The 24,891-nt window shown below is 34.8% G+C and overlaps 5 protein-coding genes across 5 annotated transcripts; 2 read left to right on the top strand and 3 right to left on the bottom strand.

Moving 5' to 3' along the window:
- Positions 1-2,200: 2,200 nt before the first annotated feature.
- Positions 2,201-6,823, bottom strand: LOC105765328 (uncharacterized). Its single transcript, XM_012584352.2, has 12 exons — positions 6,574-6,823; positions 6,222-6,487; positions 6,001-6,074; positions 5,803-5,897; positions 4,370-4,467; positions 4,197-4,280; positions 3,843-3,923; positions 3,636-3,716; positions 3,418-3,513; positions 3,003-3,082; positions 2,758-2,846; positions 2,201-2,644 (listed from the first exon to the last, which is right to left on the bottom strand). Exons 1-12 carry the CDS (start codon positions 6,704-6,706, stop codon positions 2,283-2,285), a joined length of 1,539 nt encoding a protein of 512 aa, XP_012439806.1. The 5' UTR covers positions 6,707-6,823; the 3' UTR covers positions 2,201-2,282.
- A 4,007-nt stretch (positions 6,824-10,830) lies between these two features.
- Positions 10,831-13,358, top strand: LOC105765327 (bidirectional sugar transporter SWEET7). Its single transcript, XM_012584351.2, has 5 exons — positions 10,831-11,119; positions 11,198-11,234; positions 11,338-11,719; positions 11,995-12,114; positions 12,838-13,358. Exons 1-5 carry the CDS (start codon positions 11,071-11,073, stop codon positions 13,012-13,014), a joined length of 765 nt encoding a protein of 254 aa, XP_012439805.1. The 5' UTR covers positions 10,831-11,070; the 3' UTR covers positions 13,015-13,358.
- On the bottom strand, positions 13,313-15,296 carry LOC105765326 (protein ABIL2). The gene is made up of 8 exons (XM_012584350.2): positions 15,026-15,296; positions 14,812-14,920; positions 14,618-14,700; positions 14,381-14,531; positions 14,092-14,290; positions 13,873-14,004; positions 13,702-13,799; positions 13,313-13,585 (listed from the first exon to the last, which is right to left on the bottom strand). Exons 2-8 carry the CDS (start codon positions 14,896-14,898, stop codon positions 13,412-13,414), a joined length of 924 nt encoding a protein of 307 aa, XP_012439804.1. The 5' UTR covers positions 14,899-14,920; positions 15,026-15,296; the 3' UTR covers positions 13,313-13,411.
- Positions 15,297-17,081: 1,785 nt separating this feature from the next.
- LOC105765324 (30S ribosomal protein S6 alpha, chloroplastic) lies at positions 17,082-18,266 on the top strand. The gene is made up of 2 exons (XM_012584349.2): positions 17,082-17,549; positions 17,801-18,266. The coding sequence occupies exons 1-2, from the start codon at positions 17,163-17,165 to the stop codon at positions 18,041-18,043; spliced, it is 630 nt and encodes a 209-aa protein (XP_012439803.1). The 5' UTR covers positions 17,082-17,162; the 3' UTR covers positions 18,044-18,266.
- Positions 18,267-20,520: 2,254 nt separating this feature from the next.
- On the bottom strand, positions 20,521-24,891 carry LOC105765323 (cellulose synthase-like protein G3). The gene is made up of 5 exons (XM_012584348.2): positions 24,217-24,891; positions 22,355-22,507; positions 22,148-22,273; positions 21,612-22,055; positions 20,521-21,537 (listed from the first exon to the last, which is right to left on the bottom strand). The coding sequence occupies exons 1-5, from the start codon at positions 24,877-24,879 to the stop codon at positions 20,638-20,640; spliced, it is 2,286 nt and encodes a 761-aa protein (XP_012439802.1). The 5' UTR covers positions 24,880-24,891; the 3' UTR covers positions 20,521-20,637.

Raw genomic sequence — 24,891 nt, 5'->3', positions numbered from 1 at the left:
AATTTTAGATAAATAAATGATAAAATTATAGTTTGACCCCTAAAATGTCAAGTTTTTTATTTAATACTCCTAAAAATATATAACTCAATCTCAACCAGAGGCGGATTTAGAGGGGGCTGGCAGGGACCCCGACCCCCTTAAAATATAAAATTTCTATTTAGGCTCTTAATTTTTTTAAAAATTTTAAATTAGTAAGGGTAAAATTACACTTCAGCCCCCCCTAAATTATAAAAAATTAATTTAATCTTTTAAAATTTATAAAGATATAGACTATAAAAAATTAAAAATTCATTTGGCCCCCCTAAAAATTTATTCTGGCTTCGCCCCTAATCTTAACCTTCTCAAAAAAAATTTCTAAGTTAGCTTGTGATGCTAAGTTAACAAATTTTGACAGAAATTACAAACAACAATAATGATTGAGCTAGAAATTTTAAACTGAAAAAGTAGGAGGATGGAATTTTTAACTTTTAAAGTACAGGGACTAACTCTCAAATTCTAGATACATACAGGGACTAATAGCATATTTTAACTAGAAAAAAAAAATACCAATCAAAACATATGGTCTTAATAAAAATGATATAGACAAAGCAACTAAAACAGGAAGGGGTCAATTATGCAAAAGGGTCAAAAAGTGAAGGCCACATGGTTGGTTTGGTTAGTTCATGGGAGAGGGGGCCTCATCTCCACTATATAGAATTGTAGCCTGTAATAAGCCCACAGTTGTCCCATGATCCCTTTTTTGGACCACCAGGCCCTTTTTTCATTGGCCTAATTTTTCAAATTTTAATTGCTCTTATGTATGTGATCATATAATATAAAAGCTTAGTTTCGATCTAATTTTCTTCCTTTTGAAGCAAAGATTTAGATTGAAATTAATGCAGATTCCATTTCTGGTCTTTGAGAGGCACACCTACCATAATTTTCAACTTGAGTATCGTATATGGTGCCACTCATTTAATAAAATAGTTCTATTCTTGCATCAGATTGACTGCGTGTATAAAAAATTTATAGTTTCTAGTACATTAGTACAATAACTTGACATGTTCAACATCTTACGAATTCAAGATCCAAGTTAAATATTTGTCTGTACAACCCATCAAAGTTAAGATAGTTGTTCAAGTCCAAGATTAATGTTTGATGAAGTTTGTCCTTTGAATTAGCAGATTTTAATGTTTTTATATACTTCAATTTTTCTATAAAAGCAGAGATGGTCGATTGCCAATGTTAATCTAACTATAAATAAGAGAAGTAAAAGCTTATATATTTTATATGGAAAATTATCTCTTGGGTTCCTATCAAGTTCGATATTGAATAAATTAGTCCCTATAAAAATGAAGCAATTTAATCCTACTTAATTTTGAGATTGAGCAACTAAAGACAATTGATCATGATGTTCACTTTTTTGTCAATTTATTTTACTTTTGATTGGTATAAAAACAATTTTAAAATTCAATGTTTATATAGATTCTACCATTTTGATCTTGATCCTAAGAAGATTAACAACTTTAACCCTCATTGGATACGAACAAATTTAGAACTAGTACCAAATTGATACATTTTATAAATGTTGAGAGTTAAATTTATTAAATTTTTAGATTCATGGTAATATTCAGAGCTATTATTCCAACCAAAAGTAGGATAAATTGATAAATAAATAAAAAAAGTGAATATCGTACTTAGTTGATTACTTCCAAATTGAAAAGGTTTTAATTACCCCATTTTCTTAAGAGATACTCCATATTAAAATTAAGAGACACCCGAAAGTTTTTTTACCTTTTTATACATATGCTTATTATCTAAAGAACCCTAAACCTTATAATCATCCCTTCAACTTTAATCTCAAGAATGACCAGACAACTTCCTTATCCATTGTCTCAAATGATCAAACAGGATCAACTACTTTTGGGATTGGGGGTGAGATTTTGTTTCTCTTTATTCTTTCTTTTGCTGGTGGGAGACAAAAGTAAGTGTCGTTTTGTAACACTGATCGAGTCCTTGTCTCCAAAATGCTGCAACCAATATCATCATGAAATGGCAAAAGTGAACCAGTAAAGGTTGTGGCTAATCGATGGACATTTCTAGTTTATGTGCCAAGGAACCATATCTAGTTAAGCTAAGAAGACTTGTTCACTTACCTCTCTACCTGCATAACCTTGCAAGAGGCAAGTTCGGTGCATGAACCAAGCTTGAAATTTGTCGGTGGAAGAAGAAGCTCACATGCAAATATTATTAACTCAAACGTTTCTATATTAATAAATATATAGTCTTTAACATTGGTGTGATCACGAGGTTGCAGTTGTTACATTCCTTCCCGAGGGCCATAAGTCCCCCCAGAAAGACTTTCGGGCTTGAAGATGCAACGTTGGGTTCTTAGTTTGTGTGATAACCTCATGGTCAAATGAACCTTCTGAGGCGTCTGGATTGGTTGATCGACAAATATTCATGTGAACCTGTCGGCCTCGTCGAACAGGGGGGAAGACGATCCTTCCCCAACCACCACCAAGATTAGCATTAACGGTTTCTTCTTGATCTTCGTCATTATCTATGATGTTATCGGTTTCCATAACATCGGAGTCGTAGGCACTTGGATCCACTTCTTCATATGGGATCATATCAGAAGTTTCTTCTGCATCAACTAGATCCTCTGTCCGAGTTCAGAACACGTTTTGAAGTAAAAGTAAGCAAGCACTGTAGTTGAGCCAAATAAGATTTAAAAAAAAAAAAAGAAGAAGAAATAAAGGGAGATAGACACGATACCATAGTCGATCTCGAAATCTTCAGGATTTCTCTTAGCACGCTGCTCTTTCAAAGTCTCAAATTTCATACCATCCAGAGGCCAAGGGTCCCTTTTGAAATTTATTAATGGCGGTTAACATTAATGACATAAATATTAGAGGAAAAAGGGTGATGATTAAAAGTACGGTGGGTGTATAGTTTGTGGTAATGCTTAAACATACTTAAAGAGGTGTTTAGGTATTACTCAAACCAGTAAACATACTTACCGAGGTCGTTGTCCTCTTCTGAAAGCAATGAAAGAAAATTTTTCATCTTCAAAGCCACGTAAAGGATCGCCCTTGGAGCGCTGCAAAATAATGATGAAGGAGAGACTTGAGATCTATAGAAGTTTCCTAATTCTGACTCCTTGAAGATGAACTCTTTTGCTCCCCAAAAAAGTTTCTATAAATGCCAGATTTTAAAAGTATAGTTCAACTTTTGTTTTGAACCACCATGAGACATGACATAGTATGGAGCTAGGCACTTCAAGTGGTGATTAGCTCATTTGTAGAAGTAAAACATACCAAATCTTAAGTTGAGAAAAAGAATGGCAGAATAAAAAACTCCCAGCATCACAGTTGCTGATATGTTGCATGGAATACTATATAAACAAATGATCCATAAGTGAACTAGAGGAGAAACCTTGTATGCACGCTGTGAAGTTGTCCTCTGCAAACGTTGAACAAAATGACAGTATTTCGAGGATTTCTCCAATGGACAACGCCCATCATGAGGGCACTGTATCATGAAAGTGGCTCAGTTATAATTGTCCTCTAAAGAAAAGAAAATAAATAGGAATGAAGCATACTTTAGGATGGGAAAAAAAGGGCAAAGTAGAGGTGAAACAACATCACACTTACAGGAGCAACAATGAATGCACCACTTCTAAGATCGATAAGGTCCTTAGAATCTTCCTTGTTCACCTTGGCTTTACGGAATTTCTAAGAAGTAATTACTAAGGTATCATATAAGCATGGGGAGAAAGAATATCCATAAATGAAACACAATAGTCACGCAACATGCCAAAGTTATTGTCAACAGAGAAAAAGGAGGACAAGCAAACTCACTCTTTTTTCCATCCACAATATGTGAGATCGCATCTGGGATATAATATTAGATCCATGCGGTGTTCCTGGTTCTACTAAGACCTGCCAACAATCAAATTTATAAAATCTGAAATCAATAGGATAGAAAACAAAGGACCAAAATTATATTCTCCAAATAACAGCTTATAATCTACAAGTCATTGTTCCAGGTGACTCAATTCATCCCATCAGGTGTCGGAAGGGTTTCCAACTTTCCAAGTCAAGGTGGCATGAATGGCATACATTACTTTGCATTCTATTAAATGACGCAGAGCGATACAAAATCATTGATAACCCCCAACCATGACAAACATATAAAAGATTCAAAGTACATACCAGGACATCCTGTGTAAGATTCCAAAGTTGGCGCACTATTGTAATTCGGTCCTTCAATGATGGTATCTCTCCAAGCACATAAGACTTTCCCATCAAAAGAGGAATTTTATTTTGTTAGGACCAACTATATGCAGCAAAACAATGACAAAATTTAGGTAGAGTGACAAACTTACAGCAATTACAAGGTCATGTTGCCTCTCAGACTTTTGAACTTCTTTTGTTAATGCTTGAAGGCTAGTATAGCCATGAATAAGCGGCAAGTTCTTCAGGTCTAAAAGTAACATAAAGAAATGGCATAAAAATACAAGAAATTGCCCAGCTATGTCTTAAATAATGTATTATACAAGTGTTCAGAGTTAAGACAATGAAACTTCTATGCTCACTTGTAATAATTCCATGTTAATTGTATCATCAAAAAGAAATCATCACCACAGACAAGTAATAATCTCAACTCCACTCTACCATCCATTTGCGTATCCAATAGTCACCTAAGACAATTGGTGATCTCAACTCTTTTGTACCATCGGTTTACATGCCCAAAGATACGTATAAGTCACTAATGATGCAGGAGCTTTTAATTATTTCCGTTTCATTTATCAAGCATTACACATATCATGGAGGGCTAGAGTGATTTAGGAATAAAACTTTATTTTCAAGGAAGCCTAGCAACTTTACTTGCAAGAAAAAGTCTAGTATAAATAAGTTGTAAACTTTACCCCCAACATTATTATTCTTATTATTTTCTTTGAATTAACAGAAAGAAACTAGAAGTTCTTTTATAAACTTACATTTCCTAGAGTTCCTACTACTTTCTTACTTGTTTGTTCAGCCCTAATTCTATTGATTCACTGCTGTTTTCCCCTAAACCACATAAACTATGATGTAATGCACTCATATGATACGATCACGCCCCAGAAACGCCCTTGGTCCAGCTCTCTAAGCGTTGTTTGCAATCCTTTGAACGTTGAATTAGTTCGATTCCAGCTCGTTGAGCTCAATTCAGCTCGTTTGACTTAAACTTGTGAGATTATCCAATTCTCCTTGTTCTTTCTCGGGACTGAATCGACTTATCAAGCTATCTTGTGGCGTCAATTCTTTCCTTTGTTAACCGAACTTATCACCTTGCTGGTGTGGCGTTCATATACCTCTGGTTCCTATCATCTTTGATAGTGGGTCAAAGTTTAACTATCAACTTCCAAACCAAAATCATCTAAGCGCCTTGTTAAGATTCGGGTCAACAATTTCCTTTATTGTTGGTTCTTTCTTTGGCCTTAGCCGAATTTAACTATCCATTTTCTCACCTATTTCGCACCCTTCATTTGAAGCCTATCTCATTAGTTACAGCAGCCTATTTTACTACAATTTTAAACCAAATTCAGAACAAGCAAACTCTTACTCGAATTCACGATCGGGCATCACATACGACTCGAGTCATCCATAATCGAGCTCGTATCATCATATAAATGTAATAATATCCAATATTCAAAATTTCTCATTTGCATAAGCATGAAGAAGCTGAAATGCAATTAACTAGCTCCCTGAAAAATGCATTTCCCAGCAGCAATTAGATTCAATGAAATGAAATGTGAAGTTCAATAATTATTACCTTGTACAAGACTTCGACCTGCACGCTGCATAGATTGAGATGGTTCCACTATGTTTAATTTCTCCACAGATTTAGGCCACACTTCTCTCATTGCCCTAGAACACCACAAAGTTCACACCACTGTAACAAATTTTATATAACTTCAAGGCACTCAATTTGAAAATAGCTTCTTGCAAATAAAAGCAAATAAATTCTCACCAGAAAGCTGAACCAGTACCAGCACCAAAATCCAAAACTTTCGTTGGAGAGAAACCTGGTAGCCTTCTCCTCACCTAGAATAAGCAAAATAATCCTCAAAATTAGTTATACAATATAAAATTTCCCCTACAGAAATGGCCACAAAAGCAAATATTTGGCAATCATGGCACAATTTTTTTTTATAATTGAAGTAGCAATTTAGAGGAAATAAATTTTGGTACCTCACTAAGGACCCTATAACAAGCAGAGTAAACAGAGGGCATCCTGGAAGCAACATAAGCAACGGTCTCGTCATCTCTATAAGTGAGACCGATATCACCATAAGCACTCTTGATTTTCCATCTCTGTGATTGCTCCATCGACTTAAGAGGATCCGCAACGAGCTCTTTTGAAGTCTCAGCCACGAGTTGCAGATTCACATCTTTAATATCGCTAAAAGACTGAGATAACCGCAACACTTTTCTTCGCATATAAGGGTCCTCTTGCTCTACAATCCAACACCCACGAAACATTTGAGTCAAAAGATATCGAGCTGGTAAGCAAATTTACCGGGATGATGGATAGACGGTTTACCTCGGAGGTACTTCTTGATGGCACGGCGAAGGCGAACGGGAACGACGAGGCAACGTTCAGACTGTTTGGCTGCAGCACGGAGTGTCTCGGAGGTGAAGATTTTTTGGCTTGTCTCTGAGATTAAGGACGCCATTTTTGAAAACGGGCGCTTCGCTTCGCCTAGCTTCAGCGAGATAAACGAGCGAGGGTTTTCCAGTTTCCACAATCTCTGGGATTTAGGGTTTTAGATTTATTTGGGCTTATGAAAAATGGATTCATCGTTAGCTTAGTACTTGGGCTCGAGAAGTTGAAACAACCATACTTCTAATTTCTTCTTCTATTTTGCAGGAGTGAATAAGTAAATAAATATGCTTTACCTATATTCTTTTTACCTTTTATATTTAATTTCTCCACTTTTATTCCTAAAAATAAAATAAAAGTAGATGAATTAAATATCAAATGTACGAAAAAATATAAGAATTAAAACATATTTTAATCAAAAATAAATATGTAAGCGTAAAGTATAGTTGTTTCAAAGAGTTCAAGGGCTCACGAAAAGAGTTTACAAACCCGACTTAATAATAATGTCTTTGGATGCTTTACCTCGATTAGTGTTAAAATTTTATGCAACTAATTTCTAAGATCGTCAAAATCTAAAATGTTTTGAAAATGATATTATTTGAATACTTTCAAAATAATATTCACACGGTTAAAAGTCAAATGTTATCAATAATCCAAAGTTAAAGCCAAAGGAATAAAAGTGATGAGTTAAGTTTATTGGTAAATTTTAAAAGTTATATCATACGGTTATCGAAGAAAAGTTATTACTAGTGATGTTTGAGCCAGATTGGATCAGTTGAGATATTAGTTCGAAGAATGGTATTGGACTAGTTGAAGTGCAAACTGGCAAAAAAATCGACTAAATCGAATGAACTGTTTCTTAAAATACATTTTTTTATTAATTTTTAATTGAATTGATAGGACCGACGAACCAATGGCCTAACCAATTTGACCACCATTACGATTCTAAAAACATTAATTATAACTATTCAATTATATATCTATTAAATGTAGTTTTGTTTGTTGTTAAGATATGGAATTATCTAAATAGATAATTATTGGATAATTATGTCTCTATAAAAAAAAAAGAGACATGAGTACCCCATAAATATGAATCGGTTTTCATTGAAAGACACACATAAAAATAAATAAAAATCATGAAAGAGTTTTTGTGTTTTTCTCGTCCTCTAATATCCCAAGATTATTTAATAAAAATAGTGTAAAAATTCTTTATATAATTTGATAATCTTACTATACTTGATCAATACTTAATGAACTATCTGCGTCAATACAAATCATTAAAAATTATTTGACTTTTATCATATCAAAATATTAGTGGGAAAACTACTAAAAACTTTAAGAAATTAAAGTAGGGGCCATTATCCAACTCACCTTTTGGCAACATTGATATTTCATGAAAAAAGTAGATATTTTGCAACTATGATTCACACATAAAAATTGCATAAAAAGGTTATAGCAAGTTGAAAGTAAATAGCCCCTGCGACATTAATTCATAACACTTCGCATGGCAATCGCCAAACATGCGAAGGGGGAAAAGAAAAGGTGAAAACGAATACAACAAGCACCACATAATCGGCTAATGCAGGTCTTTGTTTCTTTTTCCATCTCTGGAAAGTTGGGACTTTCCCAATTGTTTCTATCCTTCCTGGATTACCTCTCTCGAACAAGACAAGTGTTAATGCAATGTTATAAAACTTGAAAAAGTCATCTACTTTTTCGACTTTGGATCCAATTATTAGAGATTTCAACTTCAAATTTTCAGTATTTATGATCTATTTTATAATTATGTTGAAATCTCCTCCTTTATAAAATAATAATAATCATAGAATCTGTCATGAAATTTAAAAAAAAAAAGAAAGAAAGAACCCATGGTAAAAATAATATACAAAACGATATAAAAAATTATTTTCTTAATTTTTATACAATTAATATTTTAATTATTTAATGTTGAATTTATTAATATATTTTTACTTGTCATACATGTAACGTTTTGAATCGATTAAATATCTTAATCATATTAATCTAAAACATTGTCTATATCAATATATATTTAATGATTGAATTTTTTACGTAATTTATGTTGACCTTAATATGTTTAATTTAAATGAATAGAGTATAAAATATGACGTTTCGATAGATTAAAATATTATTCTTATAAAAAATTACAAAAAATATAAAACTAATTAAATTTTACATCAATGTAAGTGAATTTCTACCTTAAAAAATTATCCTATAATCGAACATTGAGATATGACACGATATAGAGCACTAAATGCATTCAAAACGATCATAGTACACATATAATAAAATCAAATATAAACATTACTCTTGTAAATGAATTAAAAATTACAAGTGATGAAATAATTGGTATCACATTGTTATTATTTTAGTATTAATTAGATTATAGTGCAAATATAGTAAAATAATTTGTGGTAAATCAATGTTAATATTATAATATATAATTATATATTTTATACATAAGTAATTAATATGAATGGTTTGTAAAATTTAATTTTAATTTTTATATCAGATTTAGAATTTATAGTTAATATAAATGGAGCATAAATTTATAATTTGACCTAAATTAACTTTTGAAAATTATTTTGGAATTAAAATGATGTTTATAATTTTCATTTATTAATGCATTTTTCTTAACATTTTTATTGGGTATATAATTATTTTATTTTTCCCAATTAAATATAATATAATATATTTGAGTTTTAATTCAATTGGTATGTATATTGTTGTCAATGCAGGAGGATGTGGGTTCGAATGCGCTGAAGCGCATTATCCTTCTATTTATGGGTTGGAAAGGGGCTATAAATAGTTCTATATATTGCCTCAAAAAGAGGTTCAAAAAAAAGTTAAAATATGATTTATATGCAAAATTAAATTTTGCAAACAATTTATATTAACAACTTAGATTTATTTAAAATTTATATTTCATATATCAAAATATTAATAATGAGTTACAATAAATTATTTTTATAATTTAAGTTGCATATTTTGTACTTTACAATATAATTAATTTTCAAAACATTTTTAACAATAATAATAAAATGGATAAATACCAACAAAATAAAGTTTGATCCAATGTGTAATGTCATATGAATTTTTATTTTATGCGATTTTATAAATGAAATTTTAATTTAGTTCAATTTTCACAAATTACTAATAACATTATCAAATTAGCACCATTTTACGTTGATATATTGCATACACAAATAATTAAATTAATCCAATATGAAGATAAATATATGGATTAATTTCTTTAAATGTGTATAATTAAATTAAAATCAAAATTTCATATATATATACATTTGTATAATTATACCGAGTCAAAATTTATATATATATTAAATCAAAACAAAACTCATCCCATACTTAAAATTTAAATCTTAAATCGAAAATTTCAAATAAACAAATCCTAATGGCAGTTTAGGTAAGTAAAAGTTAATAGGCATTGAATTATATTTGTGATATTCTTACCATATAAGGGGTCAAGAGTGATAAATATGCTATCCTTAGATATCATAATGAGAAAGTTTATTGCCTTTCAAAGACTTAATTTCAGTGTGGTCGTAGTGAAGAGTAATGGTTAGGCTTGGCCTTTAACATCAATTATCAAAAAAACATGGCAGCCAATGGAATTCTGGGTTCCCCTGACTCTACTTTAAATCCTCATCTGGATTATGGATAAGCTAGAATTAAATTCTAGTTGAAAAATAGCATTCAATATTTACATTTGGCTAACCCATTTATATACTAAAAACCATGAAGAAAACAATTCACTGTTCCTGGCTGAGTTTTATGAATCTCGAATGCAGTGCCAAGAAAATCGAGATGTTTAGAAATTTTATGAAATATAAGTAAAATTGTTCTATTTTTATTTAATGTACAATTAATTTAAGATTTTCTGAACTTAAAATGGTGAAAGTAACTAAAAATAACAATATAAGAGACATGGATTAAATTTTATTTGGTTGAAAGCTTAAAAAATAAAAATAAAAAATTATAAATGGTTCAAAGAATTAAAATACCCGACCCAACAGAACCGAGAATCGAGCACGCCCCCAGCGTCAAGATAACGCCGTCCTCAAACAAGCCCACCTAAGAAAAACAAGGGGATTGAGATGGGTTTTGTTGGGCAGTTTTTCTTCAAGCGTTTTATAAATTACATACAAAACATACATGTCATGCAAGGGCGTGATGACCAACCAGTTTTAGATACTTGCCATATCCATATTCACATAAGATAGCCCCAAACCGCATTGAACCCCGCCCCCCTCTCCTCCCACATTTTCAGATTCTTCTCTTTATATATACCATGACGTCTCGTAGTCATCCATATATGTTTTAAAGTTGAAAATCTTGATCTTCTTTTCACTCTCTTCTGTCCTCCTCCTTGTTTCATTCATTGCTTTACAGCAGATAACCATGGTGTCTCACCTAGTCAGAACTATCCGAAATGTAGTTGGGATCACAGGTAGGTTATTTTAACATACAATTTAGGGACACCATACGACGTTGTCTCCTTAAACATGACAGTATATTTTCTTTGCAGGGAACGTTATCTCTCTCTTCCTCTTCTTGTCTCCTGTGTAAGCTTCTTTCAGTGACTTTTTCTCTAAATCTAAGCTTAAATTAATGTGTGCTTTTTTAAAAAAGAAGAAGAAGAAGAAGTTGATTTCATTTAATTGACAGGCCAACTTTTGTTCGGATTTGGAAGAAAGGGTCAGTGGAACAGTACTCCCCAGTCCCGTACCTGGCAACTTTAATCAATTGCATGGTTTGGGTCATTTATGGCCTGCCTATGGTTCATCCCGACAGCACCCTGGTTATCACCATCAATGGTGCAGGGACCGCCATTGAGCTCGTCTATTTAACCCTCTTCTTGATCTTTTGCCATGACAAGAAAAAGAGACTCAAAGTGCTGCTGATCGCGTTGGTCGAGGTAGTTTTCATGGCCCTTGTCGCTGCTCTGGTTCTCACATTAGCTCACACCACTGAACGCCGGTCCATGGTCGTCGGAATTATCGCAATTTTGTTCAATATCATGATGTATGCTTCGCCTTTATCCGTCATGGTTAGTATATATATTTTTAGACTAATTTAGCTCAAGCTCGTTTACTAAGGCTAATTCAGTTTGTTGAATTTGAGTGGACGCTAGGTACATAGAACTTGCATTGTCATTTCCTTAAATGGACCATTCTTATAGTTACCTAATTTGTAGAATTTCGTTATTGTTTTATCAGTCTAAATTTAATTTAATTAGTTAGTATAATCATTTTTAAAAGGTGGGATTCAATAAATTTAAAACACAAACACGAGTGGTCTAATTTATGTACAATGGTGGTGCAGAAACTGGTGATCTCAACAAAAAGCGTAGAGTATATGCCCTTTTTTCTCTCCCTGGCTTCCTTTGCCAATGGTGTTGCATGGACTACATACGCTTTCCTCCCTTTTGACCCATTCATTGCTGTAAGTTACAAAATTCAATACCTTTTTGTTTCTCTTTTGAGTGCTTCATTTCAACTAACTATAAAGAAAAGCAAAACAATAGAGGTGTCACTATTCAAAAAAAAGTGAATTTATGGCCTTCTCCATTATATATATAACTTTTAAGCTTTTCCCTATTACTAGGCATCTTATTCTTGATTTTCCTCTCCTAGGAAACTAACCATGTTGGTACTATGATCATATATTTAATGGAATATTTGCATGCAACATTTGGTAAATATGACAACCTTGACTGAAGTGACCCATTTCCTTGCTCGATATTATTATTAATTAGTTGATATATATAGACCTTGGCCCTCAATAAAGCCAGTGACATGCTCTGATCCTGGACTGGATTAGCCTTTGTATACTCTTATGCAACACAACGAAAACTGTGGACTGGTAATGGGAATGGGAGGGGCAGCTGGTATTTTGTACTGTTTTGGTAGGTTAGCCACCTCTTTTTCTTTTTTCACGTGCATGCCTTTTATGCCGTTTCTATTTTGGAAAGGCAAGGAAACAAGGACTTTTGGAAAGGGGAAAATGAGCTGAAAATTATTACAAGATCCATGTGACTTACACTGAATCAAAATAGGACCCATTGATGGTCAAATTGAGCACTGAATATGGTTTTTTTTTTTTTGAAAATCGATATATATGTTTGGTTTCTATAATGAGGTTTTTGGTTTTTCAATTTTCTTTCAGGTTCCAAATGGATTGGGCACATTGTTTAGCTTAGCGCAGCTGTTGTTGTACGCCACATACTATGAGTCCACAAAGAGAATAATAGCAGCAAGGAAAGAGACGAAGATGGAAGTGAACCTATCTGAGGTGGTCGTTAATGGCAACCATGATCCCAAGAAGACCACCAGAGCAACTTAAGAAACCCATTGAGACATTTTTTTGGGGGTTATGATCATTGTCTTGACACAGACATGGTGCTAAACAAAGCAGCTCTTGTTACCAAATACTTTGCCTTATCAAGCCATGTTTTATTATTATTATTGTCTCCTTTTTTATTTCTTTTGTTAATGTACGGGCTATAAAGAGGTTTTAGTTTCATAATCATGTGGCCCATCTTAAATAACCCAATGCCAAGGGTTCTCTCAAAAAACATGTTTCTTATAACTTGAAAAAGCTCTTGCAACCAAAGATCTTTAGGTTCGGTTGACATACAGTATGAATCAATTGAACTAAATTTTATAGTATATTTCTTTCTTTTCCAATTGCGTAATGTCTGATATGTTGAATGAATTGTTTGAGTATAACATTGTTGTTCTCAATTCTCATCCAAGAATTTGTGCAATGTGACATTCTTTTTGGATTTGCGCAAGCTCAGCATAGCCTTGAGGAGACGTTTGCCTTTGCTAGAATATTGCTCCATATCTTTAGCCCTCTCTCTTTCAGCTAGGGAAGTGGACATTGAAACAGTTCTCCGAGGCTCCGACGGCCACTGTCCGAATCAGAGAAAATTATCTTAAATTTAACACTCAATTGCACCAAAACATATACAAAGGTGCAAGCTCATGAATTGTCCCATAGATGAATGATAGGTTTTTGGATTGGTACCCGTTTTTTAGCATTCGAATGGCTCGGAGATGATGATCTCTGCATAACAGATCCAGAACGCGGGAGCAGAAAGTGACGAGGAGAGTTTGACCGGTTCTCTGGTTTCAAAGGAACATAATTGCAATCACCAAATTGCTTCCAACAGATAACTGTAACAATGTTCGAACTTACCTTGTCTTTGGTTCATTGAAATGCTGGTAAATAACCGGGGGCTTTTTCTTGGCAAAGATTGTGGAGAGTGTAACGCGTAGAATGCATCCGTGATGGATTCGGAAGGGGTTTCTGCTGCTACTGCTTGAATATCTGGGGTTCGATAGCATGAAACCGAAACATCATCAATTACTTGCCTTACAAGAAAAGTTTGAATATGAACATGAAGATAAACAATACCAATATTATTAAACTGGTGCAAGTCTAATCTAGCAGGCATTCTATTGGGGTGGAACTCGAATATCGTTTCGGCAACATCATTCAGTGTCTGCTCAACTGGAAAGATGTACCGCTTGTGGTGCTTGTTGTGTGCCTCAAACACTAATGACTGCTGAGAGAGACCCCCTAAGCTGACAAACTCTCGGCATGTTCGCAACCGCTACCGTCCCATCCACCATAAGCAATGATGCGAAACAGAAAATCAAACGAGTTCGAAAACTTTTAAGCATTTGCATATATAAAAAGATACCTGTTCCAAGCAAGATAAACGAAGGTCCATCCCAGAAATTTCAACCATCTTATCATCCAGAAAATTGTTAACCTTGTATGCTACGGAACCTAAGTGGTCCACAGTATTGATCAAAGCTTTAATGGCATAATCTTTCAAAGTATCCTCCACTCTGTTTCCATTGTCAAAACCGATTAAGAGAGGTTTTAAATATTTTCAATCCCTAGTTTTTAAAGCAATGTTACTCATGAGACTTACAATTCTTTCTGTTCTTCCTCGTTATATGTTCTTTCAAAATAATCTGCTGCAGAATACAACTGTTTTCTTAAACTTTTCAAATCCTAAAAAGAAAAATGGTTCATGAGGTGAAAGAGTTCAATTACATAGTGAGTTCATATCTATTGATATCAATATCAAAACTGAACAGCAAACAAGGTCAGAACAAAATTCACCTTAAGAGTATCTGAAAAAAGCAAACCCTGCTGCATTAACAGTTCATCACTGTGGGAAGATTCTTGAGGAACAGAAACTGAACTCATACTTTTCCTTTGATTTTGAAACCTGGGAAAATTTTCAGGTGTCCAAGTAATAAAAAGAACTGTACAAAAATAGCAGAATTAAAATAACAAATAAAAGCATTGAGACCATGAAACAAAGAGGATTCACCTGGTTTTTCTTGTTCCCAATATGGGAATGCTAACAAGGCAGGGAAACCTCAAACTTTAAGGTTTGCACTTTGTAAAGTATTATATAAGCTGTAAGGATAGTCTACTGTTTTGAAAGCAACACACCAACAATCAGCAAAACTTTTTCAGCAGTTGTCAAATATTACATGACATGCGAGCCAATAACCTCTTCACCTAAGAAGAGTATTGTATTATAGGCACGAGAATTTGATTTCCATCCCGAATAATATCGTCCTTTTTCCCATTATAAAAAAATCCATATAGCTGAGGACAAAGGATTTGATGTTTTTATTAAATTTTTTTTTTTCAGAAGTAGCCAAGATGTCGGCCATGTGGTGGGTTTGATTATTTCTCCATTTTGGTACCCCACTAATTGAAGAGGAAAAACCGTTTTGGAAAACATGTCCTAATTTACGCCCCTATAATGGGGGCTGAAATTGAGAAAGGAAAGTAATTAGATAACTACCTAACTCTCGTGGATGAATTTAATTGGATACATGAGTTTGGTAGATTGCATGAAAATGACTATGTGAGTTGCCTTATTTTAGAAGTAAACCATTAATTTGGTGCTTAAATGTTAAGCTGTGAGAGTTATTTATAATGATGAGAGAGCAGTGATTTAGCTAAATATTTATTTTGGTCGTTGTTTTATTGCATCTTTTTTAGTTGTGCAATAAATTTGGAGCTTTGGACTTCACTTTCATGTCAATTATCATCATCATCATCAACCCATCCACCAAAATAGACATTGTACAGCTTCATAATTACTTCATAATTTAAGAGTTGTTTCATTTAGGACCAAAAAATAATATCGAACATGTTAAAGTAATTTGGATAGAGTCATGATTTCTGTGCCAACTTTATTTGGGTAAGTTTAATTTTTGACTCTGAATAACAAAGAGGAATACATTGACCTTAGAGGGAAGAGCAGGGCATGCATTTAAGTTGTGAGTCACAGGGGCTTAACTGTTTAATTATCTTGGCTGAGGAATTGCCGGAAAGTAGTGGGAACAACGAACATAAAAAGCGGTGAAGGAAATGGGCTTTGCCGGCTTGACCTGTTCTGAACCAAGGCAGTCGGGCCGTGATGGTGCCATTCAATGCTGATTGAAAACTCATTATCGGACGGTTGGAGTTATTGATAATTTTATAAACTTATTTTTTCCCTTTATTTTCTTAGACATCCCATTATTAATATCACATTGCTTTTTATATGACAAGGGTCACAATATTTTTTAAAACGAATATTATATGTATAGGCACTTTAATTTATGGGTGGTCAAGGACAGATTTTCCTTTCCCCCTTTGTGATGGAAGTCAATGATTGGTGATCAAACAACAGGGAGAAGATGGTGAAAATCATGATGTGAGGATGAATTGAAAAATATATACTTTTTTTTATTGTTTTAATGTATAGATATGAGTTAATGATTTGTTCAGAAATTGAGAGTCATAAATGATATTCTTAAAGAATGAGGAGAGGAGCTCTATTTTTCTCTTAATTCTCTTTTGTGTTGAGAACTTGGAATCATGATAGAAGTCTTATATATCTCCAAATCTCATGGGATAAGTTTGTGGCACGTAAAGATCAAGTGTCTTACCCATGCAACATTTGGTAAGATGATATGTCGTCAATGGCAAGGTCATCTTCAAGATTGGCTAAACAAGATCTTCATATGTGTAGGTCATGCATAATTTATATGTTTGTAGTCGTGCGACAATATAAGATATCAATAAAATCATCTCCAAAATTGATCAAATGAGATTATAAATCATGTATGGTCTAACTGTCTAAGTATATGTAGCCATTCAGCCCTCGATTAGGTGAGACATCAACGAGATCATCTCCTTCATTTTTCAGTTGTGGCAATTAATTTGAAACTGACGGAAACAAAAAGTTGGTAATATCAAGTTATTTAATATACATAAAAAAGAATCCAATGGATAACAAAAGGTTGGGAATAGCCCATTGAATAGGCACAGGCCCAACCAAAAAATACAGCGTAAAGCGCGCACTGGCCCCTCCCCCATGAGCCAACTTTCCTTATCCGTTTCCTTGTTCTTTCTTTCACTATTAGCTGAACCTCAGCGGAGCTCACATAAACACAATAGCCAAAATGGCATCTCCAACTTCTGCTCTAACCAATTCCCCGTTTTGCCCCCATCTTCTCCCCCAATTCTCTCCTCTACCCGTCCTCTCCTTCACTCACAGCCTCAAACCTATTCCGCCAAAGCTCAAGTCTATGATTTCCCTCAAAAGAGACAACCACCCCTCAACCTTAACCGTCAAAGCCCAGACCTTGGACTTCTCCGGTTCATTCTTTGAGGGTGGTTTCGGCTCCGATGATGACCCGCCTTCCCAACCCGGCTCTGGCATAACCGCCTTGGAGGATAAAGAGGAACCCCAATGCCCACCGGGCCTCCGACAGTACGAGACAATGGCCGTCTTGAGACCCGACATGTCTGAAGATGAAAGGCTTGCTCTCACCCAGAAGTACGAGGAGGTAATGTTCTGTAAATTACCATCTCAGTTGGTTGCTAAGACAATAAAGTTGAGAATTGTATGGAATGTGATTACATTTTTGCAAAGTTTATGGCTTTTGATTTAATTTTATCTATCGGAGATTGGTTCTGAAAATGTGGCATTTAATAAAATAGACTTAAGAATTCCACAATATTTAGAAGGGAAAAAGGATTAGTGACATGTTATTGTAGAATTTTTCTTATGCTTTTCCTTACGGTGACCATTTTGCAGCTTCTTGTCGCCGGTGGTGGCATGTATATTGAGGTATTTAATAGAGGGGTCATCCCATTAGCTTACAGCATCAAGAAGAAAAATAAAGCTGGGGAAACCAATACTTACTTGGATGGCATTTACCTCCTCTTTACCTACTTTACAAAACCTGAGTCGATGACGGCTCTCGAAGCGGCCTTGAATACAGACGATGATGTTATCCGCTCAACCAGCTTCAAGATAAGGAAGAGGAAGTATAATTAGATTGGTCTGTACCTACATGTCTGTATCTTGAGATGAATTTGATTAGGAAAGAAATAGTTCTTTCAACTTTGTGATTTAAATTCTCTTTATGGATCCTTTTTGTTTCTTGAGTTCTGGAGTTTGTTTCCTCTTTGTAAAATTTTATGGACCATTTGACTATAGAAAGTATATTTGCAATTGCTGCACTGAGGTGAAATGGAATTTCAAAACTCATTGGAGGGCATATTGATAGATTGGCTATTTGAGGTGCTTGAATACTTGGTGTTATTCCCAACCAACTTGCTTGTATGTTTGAAATGATTGATGAACTTCAAGCGAGTCTAGGAAATGCTAGCATTTTTGGCTCATATATTGCTATTTCATACCAAATACTAATCCGTGGTGCACTGGTCATATTGCAAAGTTGAGGAGTTGTGTGTAATCAATGGCTCATCTATATTGCGATTATACGAGAGCTCAAAGAAAGTTCTATTGATGGTTGAACTTTTTCCCGAGAAGAAGTGTGTGTTTTTTTATATTAACAGAGAAAGATTCTTGAAAGTTGTTATTTAGTGTTTAGTGAACCATGGCATGCATTGTGTTTGCCCTTCACATAATATCTAAAAGTGCCAATTCCCTAGAAAATATATAACACATTACTGCCCAACAATTCCCATAGAACACTAGACCAGGGAAAATAAAAGCTGCAGAGAGTATGATACTGAAAAGAGAAGCAAGGATGCGATGTAAAGAGCTTACAACCACTTCGCCAACTCAACCATCTCCCATCTGGATCAAGGAAGAGCCTCCGCCTCGCCTAACTAAGGGCAGAAGAGATGTCTTGCTCATAAGAAGCACCTCGCATATATCACACGGACTTATCACAGAGTCACATTAGATTCACTTGGAAGCTTCTCCTATTGCATCTTAGCACACGCGTTTACACGATAATGATCTGTCAAAATCATCTCAGAACTTAAACATTTTCTCCAAATCTCTCCAGAACCACCACTAATGCCTTTTCGTGTAGGCGGACCTCATGTTTTGTATCAACAACTAGAAATGTTGCAGTGATATTTGGGAAGCCATGTTCCCTTTGTGACTGCTCAACGCAATCGCTTCATTAATTTGGAAGCAATTTACAACAAAGCACCCTTCTAATAATGTCTGCCAACATATGCCTTCCAAGCTGCTGCCACTTAAAACTAAAATTGTCCCCCGCCCCCCGGATGAATGAGAATAAGTTGACTAATACTGCCATTGTTGCAATGGGGATGATGCTCCAAATTCAAGAATCCCTTTGGAAATCTCGTTTATAATATTTGACCACTGTTGGTCACAAAATGGCGAAAAGGGGCCAGGAATCCGTAGTTTAGAATAGCCTAGGCCCAAGTTAAGACCCACCGAAAGGGTTCCAAGGTCAAGGGAGAATATTAAGACGAGCCATCTCCAAGCAAGCCGACGGGCCCAACAAAATTTAAACTATAAGTAAAATATATGAATTTAACATTCTCTGCCATTTTTGTTATAATGTTTTTTAGGCTTATTAAACTTGTCATATTTGCATTTTGATATTATATGATCTGACATGATCGAGTCCAAGCATACATCATCTGCATCTAGATTAGCATCCCCATAATTAGGTACTTGCTGTCGAAAGCCAAAATTAATCAAATATGACGAACTATATGCCACGTTACAAGCCAAAACAATACAACCATTAACATCATCTAACTTGTCCGTCAAGAAAGCCATAAAAATAAACCAGGTTAATGGAAGAAAAAAAAAGAGCTTTGAAATTAAGTTCTAAATGTGATCACATTCATCTTATTACGTGTATCAATTTACCTTTGAAAATGTATATGTGCATGAAAATAGTAAATATCTATTACCCAATGAAGAAAAGGTATAATTATATACGAATCTCTTATTACATAATTTATTGGAGGTTTCTTTGGATGCAACTTTATTTTTAATCATTGTCCACTAAGTAACACGATTATCGGGTGCTTGACTGCTTCTTTGTCTGAATATGGACTGCCAAGTACATTGCATATTCGCTTTATTTGATCAAGGATATAACTTAATACGATGTTAACTAAACATGGTTTAACTTAATAATACAGATCAAGGCACATGGATCCCTTTTTATATCCATCAAATCATATGCTAACAACCAAGAGTTCATATCTTTATCAGTCCAATACAATTAGTCATCGCCATAAATATTTTAATATAAAGTATATTATGAATGATAATCGAAGTGAGAGATTATGGACAATTAGTATATATGTATTTATCATACATATAAAATTGTTTTAATATTTAATTATGGAAATATATTTTCTTTAAAAATAAAACAAAGCGTTGGATTTTAAATAAAAATTTAAGGTTTGAATATGTTAAAATAGGTTTAGCTCAATAATTTGATAAAATTTTAAAAATAAAGTCATCCAATTGTTTTCATTTAAAAATCTCAATGCAATAACAACGTGATAGAAAATAAATATGTTAAGTTGATAAATTTTAACTGAAACTCGCAACAACCATAATAATTTGATTAACGTTTTTAAATTAAAACATAAGATTTTTAAAATACAACAACTATAGCATAATCACTTGAGAAACAGAGAAGCCACTACATAAACAGCCGATGCTAGTAACGTGGCCGTAACGGTAGTTTTAGTAGGCATTTTCCCTTTATCACTCCTCAACGCTATGGCTTGATAAACCGGCAAGTAATTCATCACAATCAACCCTGTCAACACCAACTGCATAACAAGCCCTTCCTTATTGCTACCGCCATCGACGATAAAATGTACCAGTCCGATGATTAACGATAACAGGTTGATTATTGCTGCCATTGTTAGTGTTACAAACAAGGGCGATGGTACCCCAAACTCAAACACCCCTTGCTCGTACCTTTTGCCTTCCTCATCATTGATGATCTTACTGGTCACGTTGAAACCCTCGGTGGGAATGCCGATGGACTTGACCACGAACTCGGTCAATCCGAAGGCGTGACATGAAAGCCCTCTCATAATCCACATTCTTTGGTCACTCCACCATCTTTGTATTGTACCCCCATCGACCACAAACTCCAGCAGGTCTTGCCCATATGCTCCGAGGAAAAGGAACATGTAAAGGAGAAACCATGGGTCTGAGACCTTTGGGAAGATGCTGAGTTCATTAAGGAGAGCAAGCTGAGGAAGTAAGCAATACGTAGTGATTGGGATTGTCAAAATGGCCCAAAATGCATAGTATGAATAACCTAAACCCATGAACAACCCCATGGATTTGACACCAAATGTTATGGTACTATATCTTGAAAACGCCACTTCCAGGAGTCCAATTGCCCATCTCTTGTTTTGGCTGAGAACATCAAGAAGGTTGAAGGGTACATCTCCTAAAAAGGCTGCCGTTTCGGGGTAGCAGAATATGGACCTCCATCCTTCACATTTCATACGATAGCCTGTGTAATAGTCCTCCACAAGTGATCCATATCTGAACCCAATCTGCAAACAAAACATCATATTTTTTTAGGACAGGACTGTTGAAAATTATAGATTAGTTGAATTTATTCAGTTACCTTAGATCCCCATTTGGTCTGGTTTTCATAATTGCATCCAGCAACATGGTGTGCTAATTCAAGAACCGATGGGGCAGTTAAGGGCTTGTTCACGACAGAATCAGGACATAAACCATCGATTTCCGGTAAAATGAAAGTTGAAGGGTCGCCGCACAAAGCTCGCCGGCGAAAAAAGCAGCCAGTTCCTACATAATTAGGGCCGCATAATCCGTCATAGCCGACGGGATGAACTTTAAACAAACGTTTATGCTCACAAGCATAAATGTCACTCTTGTTGAGCCCATGGAACTCTTGAGGAAACTGAACGTAACCCAAATTGCTTTGCATTTCAGGGTCTAAAATATAACACAGAGCTCGGAGAGGTGTTGTGGGATCATTGGAGTACATGTCACAGTCTAAGGTTAAAATAACAGGTGCATTGGTCATGGCAGCAGAAACTCGGACCTTTAAAAATAAAAGAACAAGATAAAACATAATTAATGGTAATTGAATTAATAATCATTCAGTGAGAGCATAATATATATATATATATATACCAGGACATTAAGTGCACCGGCTTTGAAATGATGAGGGGATGTCTTGCTTTTTTGCCTAGAGACATAAACCAGGTTGGGCAAGCAATTGCCTGTGATGTCTTTGTCTTTATTTTGGTCCAATAAAACCTGATCATGTACCAGTATTGCAAGGTTATAACAGTATGATCGGCTGTTCATCGGTGATTAATTTCGAGGTAAAAAGAGAACCTGGATCACTGTGGGGTGATTTTGACGGGTAAATCCATCAATACTCCATTGACTGAAAACCTGACGGACTTCATCGCAGGTGTTGTATTCCTCACTAATTTTTCCTGTTTCAACGACGTGTTCGACACTCATTTTCATGCTTTCGTACATTATCTGCAAAATTGAAAAATAAATAAATATTTCACGAATTAATGGGTTAGAAAAAAAAATTTTGTTTCATATAATGCTTCTTTCTAAATTAAGTGTGAGTACGTGGACATTTTCCATTGGTATAAATTAAGGTCACCAACAGAAGTCTTGCAACATATTGATTAGTAATTCTGACATCAATATCCATATTTGTCTTTATTAGACTTAATTTCGACAAATATTCCAGCATTTACGGTGAATGATTTATCCTCTATCTCTCTCTGCCTTCGTAAAAATGAAAATACATAATAATAATAACGCTAGAAATGCGTAGAAAATTTTAGTAATATATCCATTTCTCGAGATTAGAGAAAAAATCTAATATATCCAATGCTCTGACTGTGTGAGGTCAGTGGAATTGAATCGGGATAAGGTTGATTTCTAGTATCGAACCGCGTGGCAAAAAATATTAGCTTTTGCATCCTTTCGAAAGAGTGCAGGGCCTAAAGAGATCAACTTTGTTTGGTTCAAGATGTCCATATTTCATATTGGACAGCTGCATGCCCTACATACATAACTTTTTTTTACTTACAATCTAAATTTAGCTTAATTCAAACTAGAATAATGAACACTCTTATTACATAGGGTTTGAAGATATTATTTTTAAACCATATTCTAATATTATGGTCTCTGTGTTGCAACTGATGATAATATATTTATTAAAAAGAGAATGGGATTATGAGGAACTTTCATCATTAATTATTAAACTGAGGGAAAGTAATTAACCAAGTACACTTGTTGGGAGACTAATATTAAAATAATTAATAAATTAAGTAAATTGATTTTTAAAATTTATTTATTATTTTGTATTAATTAAAACTAATGTATCGACAGTAACATATAGCATACCATGTATACTTTATGCTAACACATAATGATTAATTTTAACCGTGTAAATAGATAAAAATTTTAACAGAAAAATCAATTTACTTTTTTATCTCACGAATTAATTTATCTATTTATTGAATAGAAAAAATATAATATAATTTTTAATAAAAGATTTTCATGGTTCTTTTAATTTCCCAAAAGGTCTGGTTAAAACTCATGAAGCTTTTCACTTCTTTGTTTGTTGATTCTGTCAATCGGAAGCAAATTCTGACCATTAAATGATGGAAAATTGGTGAAGGAAAGGGATCGATTTTGTCGGGTGATAGCCGATAGGTAGGGTCGACTTCTTCCCTTGCTACAGGTAGACTTCTAATTGGTGTGCTCTTTGGCAACTTGGGAGACTGACCCGTGATGGTTTGTTTTTAGCCTTCTCTAGACCTCTTTGCTGTTTATGGCTAGTGGACTTACAAATTTATAAATGAACATGAATTGATAACAATCAATGCAGAACATAATTTGAACTCTTGTACTATTTGCATCGTACCTAAAATCACACTGGACAATTAGAACAACGTGACCCACAACCTTTTCGCACTTATTGGCTTCTCCCAACTTTTGCAGCTAAAACGTGGAATTATTGGCCTTTGCCTCCTTTATTGATGGATTTGGTTTCATTGGCTTGCCGGGGAGAAAACAGTACTATGTTTTTCCTATTCAAACAATCTCCACTCAGATTTTTGTTTTTTGGACTAGTAAAAATATATATTTTTGACAAAGGACGTGGATTCTAATCATAGCAGTAACTATAAGTTAAGTTAGTTAGATAATTTAAGAATGGGGATTACCTTAATATCTTCAGTTTCAGAACTCGTCTTATAATCGGTCGCAAAATATTCATCGGGGTTCCTTTTCGCTATGTCGTTCTTCCTACAAAATGGTAACCAGTGGGCAGCAAACCTAGCAGCTTCCATGAAAGCAAAGAGAGTGAAAGCCGATCCTCCATCGTCCGATACGTACACCGATATCTTCTCTGTCGGATAATCGTACGCCATCACTGATAAGGCCGTGTTCACCACACTTATTGGAGGCTCCTTGTACGGGTCTGCCGTACATATGAACACGTCCAGCCCCGGTAAATCACTTGTTTTCACCACCTTTTCGAGGTTTTCGGGGAATTCTTTACGGTAAACCGGACGCATGCGGAAAGCTTGCCCGCTAGCCCAGTTGAAGGCAAGGATGAGGTCGGAGACGAACAACGTAAGGGTTACGTAGAAAGAAACTAGGGTTTTGGAGCTGAGGAGTGTTTGTGTATGGCGGTAGAACAAGGCTACGATGGCACACGTGTAAACTGCGGCAAAGGCACGGTTTGAGCTTGTACGGCGGGAAGGCGTAAGTGTGTTAAGTAGCGGAGGTGCACTGGCGGCGTTCGTGGCGGTATAATCTCTTAGAGGAGGCTTTTCCATATTTGTTAGCGGCTGTAAATTAGCTCTACAATGTATCGTTATCATCTTAGTGTCCCA

Source organism: Gossypium raimondii, chromosome 12 (genome assembly GCF_025698545.1).
Source record: "Gossypium raimondii isolate GPD5lz chromosome 12, ASM2569854v1, whole genome shotgun sequence".
In the NCBI taxonomy this organism is placed as follows: Eukaryota; Viridiplantae; Streptophyta; class Magnoliopsida; order Malvales; family Malvaceae; genus Gossypium; species Gossypium raimondii.
This window is presented reverse-complemented; position numbering and strand designations above follow the sequence as displayed.

What these genes read in the sequence shown, in the direction of transcription:
- LOC105765323 (XM_012584348.2), bottom strand. Translation starts at nt 24,879, where the DNA reads ATGATAACGATACATTGTAGAGCTAATTTACAGCCGCTAACAAATATG. An exon ending in CTGAAACTGAAGATATTAAG is followed by an intron (nt 22,508 to 24,216) that starts GTAATCCCCATT and finishes TCAATTTTGCAG; the next exon opens with ATAATGTACGAAAGCATGAA. An exon ending in ATCACCCCACAGTGATCCAG is followed by an intron (nt 22,274 to 22,354) that starts GTTCTCTTTTTA and finishes GTACATGATCAG; the next exon opens with GTTTTATTGGACCAAAATAA.
- LOC105765326 (XM_012584350.2), bottom strand. Translation starts at nt 14,898, where the DNA reads ATGAGTTCAGTTTCTGTTCCTCAAGAATCTTCCCACAGTGATGAACTG. An exon ending in GCACCAGTTTAATAATATTG is followed by an intron (nt 14,005 to 14,091) that starts GTATTGTTTATC and finishes ATCGAACCCCAG; the next exon opens with ATATTCAAGCAGTAGCAGCA. An exon ending in ATTCGAATGCTAAAAAACGG is followed by an intron (nt 13,586 to 13,701) that starts GTACCAATCCAA and finishes TGATTCGGACAG; the next exon opens with TGGCCGTCGGAGCCTCGGAG.
- LOC105765324 (XM_012584349.2), top strand. Translation starts at nt 17,163, where the DNA reads ATGGCATCTCCAACTTCTGCTCTAACCAATTCCCCGTTTTGCCCCCAT. An exon ending in TCACCCAGAAGTACGAGGAG is followed by an intron (nt 17,550 to 17,800) that starts GTAATGTTCTGT and finishes ACCATTTTGCAG; the next exon opens with CTTCTTGTCGCCGGTGGTGG.
- LOC105765328 (XM_012584352.2), bottom strand. Translation starts at nt 6,706, where the DNA reads ATGGCGTCCTTAATCTCAGAGACAAGCCAAAAAATCTTCACCTCCGAG. An exon ending in GTTATAGGGTCCTTAGTGAG is followed by an intron (nt 6,075 to 6,221) that starts GTACCAAAATTT and finishes TGCTTATTCTAG; the next exon opens with GTGAGGAGAAGGCTACCAGG. An exon ending in AGATTTCGAGATCGACTATG is followed by an intron (nt 2,645 to 2,757) that starts GTATCGTGTCTA and finishes GAACTCGGACAG; the next exon opens with AGGATCTAGTTGATGCAGAA.
- LOC105765327 (XM_012584351.2), top strand. Translation starts at nt 11,071, where the DNA reads ATGGTGTCTCACCTAGTCAGAACTATCCGAAATGTAGTTGGGATCACA. An exon ending in AAATGTAGTTGGGATCACAG is followed by an intron (nt 11,120 to 11,197) that starts GTAGGTTATTTT and finishes TTTTCTTTGCAG; the next exon opens with GGAACGTTATCTCTCTCTTC. An exon ending in TTCCTCTTCTTGTCTCCTGT is followed by an intron (nt 11,235 to 11,337) that starts GTAAGCTTCTTT and finishes TTTAATTGACAG; the next exon opens with GCCAACTTTTGTTCGGATTT.